This window comes from Antedon bifida, chromosome 8, assembly GCF_963402885.1.
Source record: "Antedon bifida chromosome 8, ecAntBifi1.1, whole genome shotgun sequence".
Lineage (NCBI taxonomy): Eukaryota > Metazoa > Echinodermata > Crinoidea > Comatulida > Antedonidae > Antedon > Antedon bifida.
In genome coordinates, this window is record NC_136233.1 from 22,407,211 (window position 1) to 22,423,572 (window position 16,362).

Below are 16,362 nucleotides of genomic sequence, written 5' to 3' on the forward strand. Positions count from 1 at the left end.
TCGAATCGAAATTAATATCTGCGGTCGTGTTGCCCGTTTAGGTATTCTGTCAACGTGTATGATGAAATCCTGGAAATGAAACTGCATGAAGAATTTTTCAGTTATATTTTATACTAAAACACGTCTTTTCAATCCGGTTTCTTTTATCTAAACTTAAATTGTAAATTACCTTTCTGTTTATATAAACAATACAATACAATAAAACTCCGGGGAACCTCAATATTCTGAGGAAACCTTTAGGATTTTATTAATTTTGTTCATTGCGGATTGTTGGCTACGTTTTTTATAATCTTCTAATAATACTGTGCGTTCGTGCTTGTATTCAGCAATTATGCAACTGTTAAGTCGAATATTGACAGCCAACTAACAACCTTTATTGGCCATTAAAGCTCTTTCAATTTCAGAAACCTGTATTGCTTCACGTGAAGTTTATTCGTTGTGACATGTGACCTCGCACTCTGTTCAGCAGTTTGGTTTTATTTGATGATTCCTACTGTTGCCTAGTTTCGTTTGGATTCAGTTTACGTGAATTCTATCTTTTTTTAGAGCCAATACCTATTATTGATACATGTTCTGCTCATATAACAATATTGATATCAACAGATAAAATTGATCGGTAAAGTCATAAAATGTAGTTCATCAAAAACCTCACTTGGCTTATAATATTCCTGAAAGATTTCATGAGTTATGACAGTATGAGGTCACCAAGAGTTATTATTTATAAATATAAGAGAGAGTGTATATGTTTAATGTTTAATTTTTCCTATCTGCACCATCCATACACATGGGATATCAAAATTACCAGAATTCTACTGGGAAGGTTTTTATGACATTTCAACATTAACCACCATCTTGGATCCAATATAGTGGTCAAAATTATATTAAAGCACATGGGGAATGGTGGGGTACCCGCTCTTGGGTGCTGCTGTGTGATGGTTCACTATAACAAATTATATAACACCTAAATAAATTCCAGTCATTTGATTGGACGATTGTGGGTCACATGGCATGCAACAGTCATCACTCAATCAGTGCTATAGCTCCTCAACGGTGAGTCAATTGAACTGGTTGAGGATCCACCAACCGAGTTACACTTAGAAGGAAATGACATGTCCCAACCATACAGTTTGCTGATGATTCTGGAACTTGATCTAACTATTGGTAGAGCACTCGCTGACATTAAGAATGACACAACATGTTGTAATTAAGACAGCTAATGGTGAATCCGACACTCACACATATATCATGATGCTGATATCGTTGTACGTAACCATAGAAACGCATTAGTCATGAGGATTTTTTTAGGTTATATTGCGTGTGTTTTAGCTCATATGATTTGAAATAAAGTTACTAAAATGAATAACATGTTAATTATTATGATTATGATGATTATAACACGGTAATGATGATGACAATGATTATGATGATGACAATGATTGTGATGAGATAATGATGACAATGATTATGATGAGATTATGATGACAATGTGCAATTATTAAGAAGCAGTGATTATAGTGATGTAATTCTGTTTAATGAATATTTATAGCTACTGTAGATTAATGTTGTTGAATTTATGTATTGTAAATGGATTAAAAACAACTTACAAAAGGGTATAAAGGATACGAAACTGATGTAGATTTTTTTTTTAATTGTCATGGAAGAGTAAAATTTGTGATTGCTAATACTGATATATTCATTAAGGCCTTTGCAATAATAATTCTGTTATTTTTCATTATTTTTCAATCCTACCAGCACGATTTATAATTTCATGTTTAATAATTTAAAAATATTTTTAAAAAAATGCAGATTTTTACAAGCAGCATTGAAATGATTTCCATCAACATGTGGACTGCGGTGCAATTTCCTTCTCTACTTTTACTCAATGCCATAGTGTAGGCGTCCGCTAATAAGCAACATTTAGTGTTAATATCGCTGATCAGGGTTTTAATAATAATTTATGTGAAAGTTTTATTGAAATGCATGAAATATCACATTTGACGTTTTGAGGCAAACATGCAATATCGTCTACTGATCATTGTCACATTTTCAATTTAATTTATTTAATTCCAAATTTAAGTTTAATAATTAATGTTAAAAGTGATTTTGTTTCTGTTCAGAAATTGTCCTTTTACAACATACCAGAACAAAAAAATTCCTCTTTGTACATATTAGTTTGTCATAGGTTTGTTTTAGTACTGTCTGTCAACATAATGAAAATTAAGGCAAAGCTCTGAAACATTTATTTAATGTAAATGTCAACATTTTTATGAAAATCAAGTAATAACATTCCTTTTAAAATGTATCTCGTCATCGTTTGTCTACATTATCACCAAACTATAATATTTCTAGTGTAATCAACATTGATAATTTCATCATATAAGACTGAATGAAATAATAATTTTTTGTTATCAATTTTAATTAACTGCAATAGTGGCACTGTGGGTGGGCAGTTTCTAAATCCAGAAACCTGGTGTCAATTCCTGGCAAAATTCAATTTCTACATTTTCAAACATAGTACTGTACCACTATTGAAGTATTACTTCGTGCCATATTTGGGTATAAACTTTGATCTTTTATTCATATCTTCGAATACTACAAATAAGTGGTACGGTCTATGAACCCGTCATTGAGTGGGCACTACCTACTCAAGGCTATGTCTTTCCAAGATGCTAAAATGTTAAGTAGACACATAGTAGACAAAATCACCATTTTCTGTTTTGAGAACGAGAAAGAAAGTGAAATGATGTAAGGAATGCTAACTGAGGTTGCTTTCTAATATCTAATCCATGATAAAGGATTCTGTCAGACTTAAATGTCCGTTAAGTTCACGTCGTCATCGTCGTAGCTCGGGGTATCAAATCTTAAATGTATGTGGCAGGTAGACTGAGCCTAGAACCATTAAAGCATAACTTGAAAATTAGAAATAACAAATTACACGTTTCACTGAGTGAAAGACTGTTTTTTGTAATTACAAAATATTGGTGGATTGAATTGAGTTGGTATGGTTACATAAATTTTATTTTCAATTGTGAAAATTGTATATTCAATTCTTATATCAAACTAACAATTACATTTATATTTATTATTATTTGGAAATTTAATAAATGAAGAAAACAAATCTCAAAAGGTATTATACAAACATTTGCAATGAATGTAATTTTTCGATTTTACCCATCGGAATTCCAAAGTGAGAAATACAAATACAAACAAATTTTATTTATTTTTATTTTTTATTTATTCAATTTTATACAATACATAAAAAAAACAAATATAAAAGGCAAGGAAAGACCAAACAGGTGCTAAACACCAATGCTAGTTGGTCAACTCAGACTAGCACAGAAATAAACAACAACAATTATTACATTCTACAATTAAACTGTAAATATTCTGTTATTACTCCTTTGATAATTGTCTTATATTTTATTTCTTAAATAAAATGATCTGTTTTTACAATGTTTACATCATATGGTTGTGTACTGTATATAAATGTTGACATCCAATAGTGCGTCAGATATCATGCTATTTAGGGTGTGTTTTGATAGGCATCATCCAATCAGAGAACACGTATCATACTGATTTCAGGAGTCTGTAGAGCATTCCTGCCTTGTTATCTAATTGTAAAGGTATTTTGTTATCAGTAGGAATTCTGTTCACTGCTAAAATATAAATATTATTTTATTCATTATTTAACCATGTTTTAAACTTGTTCTAAACTTAAGAGAAAATATCTTTTTGCAATGTTTTAACAATATCGTACCAGATGCCTGAAGAAAATCTTTGATGACAAATTAAAACTTGGGGTTATTTGAATTTTGCCTCTGGCTATTTCTATGTTGCAAAAACATTATTTTACGCCGAACACAACATTTTTTTATGATGATAGTTTAATAATTCAGCTCCCAAGGGGATTCTGTTCTAATTGACTTTTGACATTGAGGTTGTCCATAGATAATAATGATAAAATAGTGGGATAATTTAATAAGAAACAGGTGAATAATAGATTGAAGAAATGGATGATTTTAAGATTCACTACTGTATACAAACTGCAGATTTTAATAGAATGTTACTTTACGTTTGACAAGCTGAATTAAAATAAGGATGGCCATGCTAGGGGATTTGTCCTATTCACTAAGATTTCCTCTTTTTTTTAAATTCAAAATTAAACTGCTATATAATCACACTGTATAAAATATGTTTATTTAAAAAGAGGGATAAAGAGAGTGGAGTAAGAATTTATTTCCAGTCCATTTTGCAGACCTCAGTCACTTCAAAATTGATCTTAAAAAGATTTATATTAATGATATTTTATTAATAATAATAAGTATTGGCATATTATGAATAATAAAATTGAACTGTTTTTTCATTTATTAGTGTTTGTTTCTGTGATGTATCTTTGGACCTAAACTATAAAATAAATGTATTAACCAGACAAATGTGAATAAAGAAATTGAAATGTAGCGTATCTATATCTAGGTTCTATGAAATGAATCCCTCGTCCATTTAACTTTGGTGACTTTCTATTTTTAATGATATTGCCTTTTAAAACTAGGATACATTATTGAAGTTCCTATAAGTAAAATATAAATTACTATTTTCACCTACTTTTAAATCTATAAATTTTTAATGTTAATACTTTGAATTTAATACTAAAAAGAATAATAATAACTGTGTGTTTACATTAATTCCTTTTAGATTTTGTTTGTATATTTAGATTATCATAATTATTGAGTGTGAACTTTGTTTTTTTTTACAGATGTATGGTAATATGGGATCTATCAAATATTTTGTTGAAGCAAATAAAGAAGAGACAATAACGAATTGGTGTCCAATTGGACAAAGCAAATGCTTTGATAAACATACTGTAGTTCCTATTAGATGTTTAGGTAAGGAAAACCTAATTCAACTGCAGTTACTGCAGTAACTAAATTTTGTTTATGCAATTATTTAGCATTTTATTAGTGACTGCGTCATAAACTATAAACTTGTATGTTACTGCAGTACAAAATGTGTTACTGCAGTTACTGCAGTGATTACATTTTTGTTTACCCTTTAACCTGTTATTTAGCTCTTTTGTGGTATCATACACATTGTTTATTACAGTGACTGTATCATAAACATGTAGTAACTGCAGTAGAATCATTTTGACATGATCCCTTAATATTGTATAGACAGTATACATGTCGCTTGTGATCATTATGAAATGTCAAAATCCTAATGGCATGGCATAATTTACCCACAATTAAGAGTCAAAAGGTACCTACATTTGTCAAAATATGTGAGCTAGCCTTCTTGTAACCTTAGCAATTTTTACTGCACCATAACATAAGAATGCATTTTCAATATATTTTGAACATTATTATTATTACAGTTGGTGAATTTATAAGCGATGCGTTAATGGTACCACAAGAATGTCGGTTTTCACATATGCACGATAAACAACTCTGCATGAGCCACGACGACTGGCGGGATCAAGCCACGAAGGAGTGCGCGACAAATAGCTGGATATTACATGACTACGGAATGCTTCAACCATGCAAAGCCAACTTTAGTGGTGTGGAGTTTGTTTGCTGCCCTCCTCCAAACGAAGCAACACCATCACCGCTGCCGCAAGAGGTCGTAGAAAGTTCGCCAGGTGTGTATGTTTATGTTAACTTGTTTTGAATTCATCAATGTGATACTAACAAAACATTTGACAAAGGAATGAGTTCCTTGTATTCCAGTAGAGCTTTTTCAAAACTAAATATCCTCATGTAACCTATATAGACCATATAAACATTTACTGCAGTTACTGCAGGAAATATAATTTGTGTACTCTTTAACCTGTTTATGTAATTATTAAATATTAAACAAGATTTTTTTGGTAATCATACACACTGTTTTATTATAGTACTGCCTCATAAACTTCTACATTAAAACAAACTAAATTCATTTTAAAATGTTGCAATTGCCGTAGAATTATTCTGACATGATCCCTAAATACTAAATATAAGAAATTACATATGGAAATAGATACAAATTTGGCAGATGTAAATGTGGAGATAAATCCCATCATACTCTTTAACATAAAAGTCACAACCTCGGCATTTTTTTTATTTTCAACTACTTTTATGAAGAAAAAAATAATTAATGTCAGTCGAAAGTGATTTCTGTGATTTATTTCACCAATTCAGCGGCATTATGGGAGTATTCAACGTTAGCATAAATTTGGCTCAAGACTTTTTTACAGTGTAAATTGCAGTGAACTAATATTACTGCATGTAATGTTGTGAATCGGATGATTTGATTGGATAATCCTTGATGCCAGAAAAGGCTAACGATGAAGATTGGCTATATATTCAATGGTTATATTGCTGTAATACCTCAGGGTGTGTTGTATAACTGTTAATACACTGCTAATACTAGCCGTGTGTCTAAGTTATTCTTAGGGTAATTGATGTAACTGTCCAAATCTTTTAAATGACCTGAAGTCTTAGTAAGTGACCCAAAGTCTTAGTGAGTTACCTGAAGTCTCCACGGGTGACCTGAAGTCTCCACGAGTGACCTGAAGTCTTAGCTAGTGACCTGAAGTCTTAGCGAGTGACATATAGTATCGGAAGTGACATAAAGTCTCCACGAGTAACCTGGAGTCTCAAGTGAGGGACATAGAATCTTCGGAAGTGACATGAAGTCTCCAGAAGTGACAGAATCTCCTGACATTTCTGGAATGAATGGCATGTCCATGACCGGTCCAGAGTCTCTATTCTTTCTGATTATAATTAAAATTTCTTTCACTAAATGTCCTTGTTTCATGCAAAATCAATAACATAGCACTGGATAGGCAACCACAGTACAAAATAATAAAATATTGATACAACTGTTTGATATTTAATTCTGTGTAGGCACTTTGGTTTAATCTATTATTACGACTAAAAATTACAATAGCAAAAAGGTAATAAAACAAGAATGTATTTGTACAAATATAGGATTATGTCAGAAATTTAAGAATGGAGGTATTCAACCACAAACGAGAATTGACCTTCCGAATGATCCGAATCCATGACCTTTTACATACAAGACCGACGTCACGACAATTGGACCGTAGCGAAATCCAGCTGCCTTGCAGGTTGCTCTGTTGAAATCAATTGCTCACAATAATGTTCACTTCCTACAGCCATTTATAATAATTATCAAGTATTTGAATAGTAAAGTAGATACTAGTCTTAAACTCTGTCTACACTATCAAACTAGTGTGTGATGTGCCCAAATATGGTAAAGATATGCCCATATATAGTAGTGATATGCCCAAATATAGTAGGTATGACATCATCATGTCCACATATGGGCACATTACATTTTGTTGTCACATAAAGTTTGTAGACAGAGCTTTATCTACTGTAATTATGCAAATGTGTCTGCATTTAACCTTTTACTAAATTTCACAAAATTAACTATCGGTACTTAGTATACTATATTAAGCTCTTGTTTTTCATTTTGCAAGGATCGAAGAATAAATTATTTAAAAAGGTAGATTTTACCGGCGTTTCTGGTAAAAGCCTTGCAAGATTATAACTTGTCAAACGTAAAGAAATATTACTTGTGCTTAATTGACGTCAATTAATTGGACGCTTTATCCTCTCACTGTCGGCATGTTTGATCTTCTTTGTTTTTTTGCGCTTTATACTGAATTTAAATTCAAGTGTAGATTCTCTTTTGAATGAAGTGTGCATTGTATTAAAACATTGATTAATTAGTCATTTTTGATTATCAATGTATCAACTTATGTAATGTTTTTTTTTTAATTCACTTTAAATTTAAAGAAGAAAGTATACACACCTGTACATTTAAGATTAAGATACAAGATACAAGATACAACAAGATATTAAACTTTATTGTCACATAATTCAACGAAAGATTTAAAATTTGTTTTTCTCATGTGGCAACTTAATATAAAAATAGAATAAAATCAGTAAAATGTTTAGAACACAAAGTAAAATACACAGTATTGTTTGTTGTCCCCCTGAACATTTTTTTTGTTGAATATGCCATTTTAATGTCACATAATAGATAAAATTGCATTTACCTGAAAAAACTGTAATATAAAGAAAAAAATAGTCGAATTGGCTGCCAGCCAATGGATTTTTGGTTCAGTTTATTATGTCATTTTATCAGTTAAAAAAAAAAATTAATTGTTTTTCATTTTTCTTTCTACTGATTAATTTTATTAAAACTACAAAATAACCTATTCAAAGTCTGATTTAATTAATCTCCATTTTTCATGATTTTGAGGGACAATAAATCTTTGAAGAAAATGATAAATGTATGTCAGCAACGGATAATGAATTTAAAATAACGTGGGCACAAAGTTTATTACAGTTTATGCTGATTAATATGCAAGAAGTGTCAACGTGAACACACATAATAAGCAACGTGAAAAAATATAATAAGTAACACGAACCAAAATAATGAACAACGTGAAACAACATAAAAAGCTAGGATGTAAACTTAGCAATTTACTACAATCTCGCATGCAAGGTGCGGAGCTGTGAAACGCATTGATTAGTATGGAGATTATGATCAATTATGTATACCGTTGTTTATGCAGCTTTCAACTGCCCCTCCTACTACTAGGAGTTTGATGCATTGTGACACCAGGCCTGGGAATAAGGTTTTCTAGAATGCATTGGCTTTAGGCTACTGATGTTGTATCACATGACGCTTGGATGTGTTTAGCATTTATCGGCAGCCTTGGGGTACCTCTTTTACTAGGATAGGATGTGTTATGCCTTAAAGTGTAAATTTGCTTTTGATGTAAAGGCATCAACAAATTCTTTCCTTGCCATTTCATGTGAGATAGTCCACCTTTTATTGATAACGCAATCTAAAAACTTAAAACATGTCATCCTAATGAACTATCTAGATGCTTGTAATGCTATTTATTCCAATATAACAAAAAAAGAATTCTTAAAATCTGTTCTTATTAATTTTTATCTTTTATTGTTGCATTGCAACTTCACCCAATCTTTACCCAGAATACCTGACAATTACCCAGAATACTTGATATTATAATTACCCAGAATGATTGATAATTACCCAGAATGCTTGATTATTACCCGTAATGCTTTATAATTACCCATCATACTATGTGCTACATCTTTAGATTACCCCTTGAACGTATGACCCCTTCAACTTCAATATTCTTATTCATGACTACAAGTTATTCATATTGCTAGAAATTTCATCAGCGATCTATCATCAGATCCGATATTAAAAATATTTTAGTTTGTTAAATGAACGGTAATATACTAAACGTGATCTGTCTTATGACAAAAACGTAATGAATGATAGTTGTAAAGATAGGTAGTATAAATTATCATCGTATACATATATTATTTTGTCTTAATAGCATAATTATCATCCATTGAGTACAGTAATAATAGTAAAGGATCAAGTCAAATTTATTCTGACAGTTACTTTTTCCTTCATTATAGAAATCTATGAGGCAGTTGCTGCAATAAACAGTGTGTGTGATAAACCAGAAAATAATTGTAAAAGCGTGGTCAAAATGTAGTTACTGCAGTAACTGCAGTAGAAGAACTTTTTCCCTGATCCCTAAATGGTTATTAGGAATCAATTATTTTTTTTCTCATTCACAAACCTGAATAAATTATACATTTAGCCATCTTTAATTTTAATGAAACTGTTTGTGTTTTAGCTGTAACTGTAACAACCAAGCAAGCGATCACAAAAGACCCGTACTTCCAAGAGAAGTTTGACAACACAGGTGACGAACACGAGCAGTTTATTGAAGCACGAGAACGCATAATCAAGAAGGAAGAGGATAAGATGTCAAAGGTCATGAAAGATTGGCAGTCTGCAGAGAAAAGTTACGAAACGATGATGAAGAAAGATCCAAAAGCTGCTGAGAAGATGAAACAGTCCATGAGAGAGGTTAGTTGCGAGTTGAAGTGGTTGCGAGTTGAATTAGTTGCGAGTTTAATTATTTGCGAGTTTAATTAGTTGCGAGTTTAATTAGTTACGAGTTGAATTAGTTGCGAGTGTAATTAGTTGCTAGTTGAATTAGTTGCGAGTCTAAGTAGTTTCAAGTTCACGTAGTTGTGAGTTCAAGTAGTTGCAAGTTTAAGTAGTTGCGAGTTGAATTAGTTGCGAGTTTAATTAGTTGCGAGTTTAATTAGTTAGGAGTTTAATTAGTTAGGAGTTTAACTAGTTGCGAGTTTAATTAGTTGGGAGTTTACTTAGTTGCGAGTTTAATTAGTTGCGAGTTTGATTAGTTGTGAGTTAAAGTAGTTGCAAGAGGAGTTTCATGTATACTTCAGTTGTTAACCTAACAATACAAATTATTTTATCAAATTGTAATAATGCAAATCTGATAAATATGTACAGAATAATTTCAAAATAATTACTTTTTTGTTGACAGCAATTCCAGAAGACAGTGAATGCCTTAGAAGTGGAGGCTGAATCTGAGCGTAAAGGCCTACGTACTGTACACGAAGACAGAGTTAGTGGACTACTGACAGACAGACGCAATAAGATGTATAAGAAGTTGACAGCACTGTTGACTGATAAAACACCAAAGGTATCAATATATTGATTATTTCTTGTTTACTTGTTTCTGGGGGAGCTAATCAGTGAGACCAGACATACAGTAGTGTCCCCTTAATAGAGCATGTTGTCTACTGACTAGAGGTAGGCCATAGTGTTAAAATTTATATTGTCTTAGTGTTTATTTCGCATGAATGTATTTTGTCCCAAAGTTCTACTGTATTAATAATACCTATGTATTTTATTTCCCAGTCTGATGCAGTTCTTCAGACATTACAAAGATTTGTAAAAGCCATCAAGAAACATAGAGAACATATACTAAACCACTACCAACATCTGCAAGATGTCGATCCATCTATGGCTGATGAAAAGCGCCCTCTGTTGTTAACGCAGATGAAGCAGATGGACTCCTCATTGGAGAATGCTATTGATATGATTAGAAAAAAACCTGATGTGTATGCTGCGATAAAGGGCGATATTGGTATGGGACTTTTTATTTATATATTTTATTAGATAAAAGATAAACAATTTTGTGATGTGTAGCTAATTAACACGATTTATTTATTCAGATTCATTAGTGAGAGATGACACAGAACATATCCGACCTCTCCTACGGGTTGAACCAGTCCCACCACAGTACTTGGACCAAAGACCACCAGAGATTAATCCTGACTTAATAATTGATCAAGTTACTGCATCAAAATCTGAAATTGTTCAATCAGAAGCGACGACAAAGTTATTGCAACCTGACCCAGCCCCAACCAAACCACTCAAAACACAATGTAAGTATTGGTAATGTCTCAAGGATTACTGTTTCTTTTATCATTTTTTGTTATGACCAACTTATGTCGTGAACGGCAATGTCAATTAGTATTACATTCATCTGAATGATGGATGAAACTAAGCCAGCACTGTTTAAAGCACCTTGATTGGTCCTATCATTGATCAAGGGCTTCTCTCATCTAGTGCCCACCTTAACCAGAGGAGAGGTATAAGCCAATATGCCAATATACTAGATGCAGGGGCTGCCATAAGAGTCAACAGTGCTGATTTCTAATGCCTAATTGAACCCCAGCTCCATCTACAGCACTCAATTTTTCAACATTACCAACACCAAACCCTCATAGTAAAAAAAATGTGTTTACAATTATTGTTTTAGTTTGGTAGCTAGCTCATTTATGTGACATTTATTGGAAGCAATTGTGTATTAATAAACAGCCAAGTTCCAATATATACGCTTTTCAAACTGTTAATGATAATTTGTAAAACAAAAAAATATTGAAATGAGTAGGCCCTAGAGGAGAGAGATGAGAAACGCTGCAAATTCATATTGGTTGTCCTCAAGCTGTCAGGAGAGATTCCGATGCGATCCATCTTGTACAACGTGGCAGGTTTATGTGCTATTTTTCAACATTAAGTGTTTTGGATTTGCAAGTATTATCAGCATATAATGTACAACAGTGCTTGAATTCCTGTAATGGATTTTTCTACTATGTGTCCTTTTATTTTATTTTTTCTCATCTTTGTTATACTTTCTAGGAAATTATAATAATTACGGCGTTGTTTTTGTACTTTACAGCCATTAAGAAACTACCAGGGAAAACCATTATAAAAGAATTCCAGTCTCAACTGATAAAACGACCGCAAAAACCAAGTGGAAAGTTAGCACCAGCTTTCCACGATACAACGGTAATTTGTTATTATTTTATTTAGGCACATTCAAAGGGACAGTTTTTGAATTGTTTTCCACTGTCCTGATAATTATACAGGTGACAATCCAGTCTTAAGCTCTGTCTATAATATCTGTGACAAACAAATATGATGTGCCCATACGATGATATGATGATGATGATGTCATATCACTACCATATTTGGGCATATCACTTCCATATTGGGGCACATCACACTTTTTTTGTAAAACTAGTTTGATAGTGTAGACAGAGATTTATAACAGATCTTTGACAGTGAAGTTGTATTGTCATGAGAAATTTGAACCAAAGTGAAATGTATGTATGTATGTTTACATAATTGATTTTTTTTCCATAGACCACAAGAGTTGGTACAAAATCAAAGCTTGGAGCCCCATTAGTAGCACTTGGTCTAGCATGCGGAATCATTGCAATCATCATGGTGATTGGAGCAGCCGGACTTATCATCCGTCATAAATCACGTCGCGTGCCAATCAATCAGGGATTTGTTGAGATTGACCCTAACATGACCTTGGAACAAAAACACATTGCCATGATGCAAAGTAACGGATATGAAAACCCCACATACAAGTATTTTGAGGTGGATAAATAAATGATGAATATTCATAAGATATTAAGGCCACCTCATCAATATTCAATTTCATGTTATCACTTGTAGCTATAAGGATTTCAAAAGGACAGAAAATAATTTATTTAATGAAACACAAAAACCATGTATAAATGTTAAGAAATATGTAGAAATTGTTGAATATATGCATGACAATCTGTGACTATACCATGTACATTAAATGGTGGGATGATTTTTAATTGGCTTATAGCTCATACATATTCATGTAAACAATGTGGCTTAGCTATTCATTTTAAATATTGAAGTCATGAAATGAATATTCATGTATTTGTTTAATTCATGAATAATTAACCTAAATATGGACATCTTTTGAATATTCATTGGAATTCTCATTGGCTGATATCTTATGCATATTTACATATAGGAGGAACATTGGATGACATCATTTATAGTTATCCCATCAATGTTTGTATCATCATTTTCATATTTAAGTCTAACATGTAGAATGTACCTGTTTCCAATAGTTGATGTTAAATAAGATTTTAATGCATATTCATAGATAATTAAATATTCATGAATAATAATAATATTCATGAATAATTTAACCAGCACATTTGTATTCAAATAATTTAATTGACATCACAAGTAAAGTTTTTAATGTGTAATCGTCAATTTACCTATGAAATAGATGAATAATATTCATTCTTTACTCTTACGATTGATTACATCATTGTAGAATTAATGAATATTCATGACTGCTAGTGTCAAAGTGTACTCATTGTAATTTGCATATTTATTCCATTTTGTGACAAGTGGTAATCTAGTATCTATTGACTGTGGTGACCTGTAATATTCTATGTAACGGAACAGAACTCATTTTTCTTTATGTATGGAAAGTAATGAATGCAGAATACTGTATTCGGTCAAAGGTCAACTGTGTATAAAAGAAGAGAGAATAATATAAGTAGTTTAAAATGTGGTACCTTTTAGATGGTACTGTCTTATGGTCAAGAATGTCTTTATTCGTTGGTTTATCCAAATGATGGTGAATAATGCATACTTAATTACATTTATGAATATTCATGTTATATGTTGTGAAGATATTGAATATTCATGATTTTCATTTTATTGTCTTTTTATGTGCCATAATGATGGCTTTGCATACAATATTTGTCACTTTTAATGAAAATAAATTTTAATCAATAAGTTGAATATCGTTTAGTATCATGAATATTCATATTTATTCATGTATCGTGAATATTAATTTTTATTCTAGTATCATGAATATTCATGTTTATTGAAGTATCATGAATTTTAATTTCGATTTTAGTCCCATGAATATTAATTTTTAATCTGGTATGAATATTCATGTTTATTGAAGTATCATGAATATTCATTTTTATTCTCTTATTTTATATGAATATTCTATTTTGATTGATTCAAAACATTTTTATTTACTTAATATTTTTTTGTAAGATATGATGGACTTTGTGGTGGTCGTTTCGTAGAGTACAGTGTATTGTAAACTCGCTCTGTCAGTGTAAATATTTAAAAACAAAGGGTTTTAATTAATAAAGCTGGACTTAAAGGCGCAACAATGTAAAGAATGACACTTGTATCAGCAGATTTAGTATTTTACAATAGTCTAGTATGTAGTACATTCCAACATCTTTAATATAATTATCGTTTTTTGATTTGTTTTTTCTTGTTTCGACAATAGATGCATTTTTTCCCCCAGGCTTTACAGTATTGGACTTTTCAAAAATCAAGGACAATTGTTTTTTAACTGAAAACATTATTTATGACTTTGGCACATGATACATAATGTACAACATAAATTGACTTATTTATGTTTTAATGTGTACATTCAACATTATTTCAATGTGCAATTGGAAGGACACGCATGGCCACCTTGGAGTTTTTAATGTGAAAAACACAACAGAAATAGCAATTATCCAAATAATGTCAATCTCTGTCTTTATTTTACATATTTTTATATAACTTAGGTTTTAGTTGTATATTAGTAAATAGATCGTTTTAAGCTCTGTCTACACTATCAAACTAGTTTGACAAAAGAAAGTGATATACCCAAATATGGTAGTGATATATCATCATGTCCATATATAGGCACATCAATATTTGTTGTCACATAAACTTTGAGTGTAAGCAGAGCTCTATTTATACTTGATTCTTGCGATAGTTGTTACATTCTGTAGCATGTTATTTAAATGTCTCCTTTTGTAAGATCTAACGCCTGTTTTTTTTTATGAGCTATGCAGTCAACAATACTACTAGATTGTTTTAGATTTTTTTTGCTGTTGTTTTATTATTTAATAGATAATTGAATTGTGAAAATAAGAAATAACACCCAACCTGTGCAAGTGTGTCAATAAAGCCTGTTTTCCCTCAATAATTGTCAGGGTTTTTTTTCTTACTCCTTGCGTTTTTAAATTGTTTGTAAAATGTTAGGTATACTCAACTACTACAGTAACTACATTTTCATTTTTAGTCCATGCTCTATTTATGCAATTATTTAGCAAGCTTTTTTAGGGTAATCATACACTGGTTTATTGCAACTACTGCTTCATAGACTTCTACATCGAAACAAACTAAAACATATACTGCAGTAAAAATGTACTAACTTCAGTAGCATAATTTTGACATAACTCAACAGTTACATATCGTAGATTACAGATTTCTTGTTATGATCCTATGAAGTCTTATATCTCCGTGTCCAGGATCATGCGGTCAATGTTTGGGCTGAATCCCATGTTGGGGAACACCCTGTCTAAAACAAATTAAACCCGTTAAATTGATCGTCTTCGTCCCCGCCAGCGCTCTCAACTCCTTCTATACCGGTACGTGAAAGTGTTGTGAAGTGTTCTGTTGGTTTTTTCTCTAAAAGTCTAAAAGATTAAAATCTGAAGTGTATGGAACACAAGACATTTAGGCCTACAACAACATTCTGGGCTTAAACTAAAATAAGAAACTATCTTTATGCAAATTATTAAATTATGTAAAATTATTACGTAACGATGATATCACAATTTTTTCTTCATGTTCCAAAATTAAAAATAAATACATATTCAATAGATTACATTTTAAGTAGATTAGCGTTTCATTTAGCATGTAAATTATGTTTGATGCCGCAGTATTTGCGTTTTATTGGTTACACATTTGATTCCATCGTGGCAATTTATTTAGATTACGGTTAGCACATTATTTGACTAGCTGAGAAGATATCGAAACGAGAAGACAATGGACTAATGTATATTTTTTACGACATAAAGATCAATAAACGGATTGAGATTGCTTACGGTAACTTATATGTCAATAATTCTCGCATAATAACAGAGAAATATTTCGTTACAGTCACATAAAATGTATCTTTGTTTGAGGAAGAAACATATCATTTGTATAATATGACAAACCTGATTTAGAATGAAGCGTTTCGATCTATTTTGGTGTATTATTTGAATCATGGAGAAATAAGTTACTTATATCTCCATGTTGGAATTTATTTTATCACGACAATGTTTTAATAAT

General features: G+C 31.4%; 1 protein-coding gene across 1 annotated transcript in view; it reads left to right on the forward strand.

Moving 5' to 3' along the window:
* LOC144850355 (amyloid-beta precursor-like protein) overlaps nucleotides 1-15,229 on the forward strand; it is a 34,265-nt gene extending 19,036 nt beyond the window's left edge. The window contains exons 3-10 of the mRNA XM_078707628.1: nucleotides 4,754-4,883; nucleotides 5,369-5,632; nucleotides 9,692-9,927; nucleotides 10,415-10,573; nucleotides 10,792-11,020; nucleotides 11,109-11,321; nucleotides 12,119-12,228; nucleotides 12,586-15,229. Of these exons, the coding sequence (XP_078563754.1) occupies nucleotides 4,754-4,883; nucleotides 5,369-5,632; nucleotides 9,692-9,927; nucleotides 10,415-10,573; nucleotides 10,792-11,020; nucleotides 11,109-11,321; nucleotides 12,119-12,228; nucleotides 12,586-12,840 (1,596 nt within the window). The 3' untranslated portion in view covers nucleotides 12,841-15,229. The remainder of the gene's footprint in view (nucleotides 1-4,753; nucleotides 4,884-5,368; nucleotides 5,633-9,691; nucleotides 9,928-10,414; nucleotides 10,574-10,791; nucleotides 11,021-11,108; nucleotides 11,322-12,118; nucleotides 12,229-12,585) is intronic.
* The last annotated feature ends 1,133 nt before the right edge of the window (nucleotides 15,230-16,362 follow it).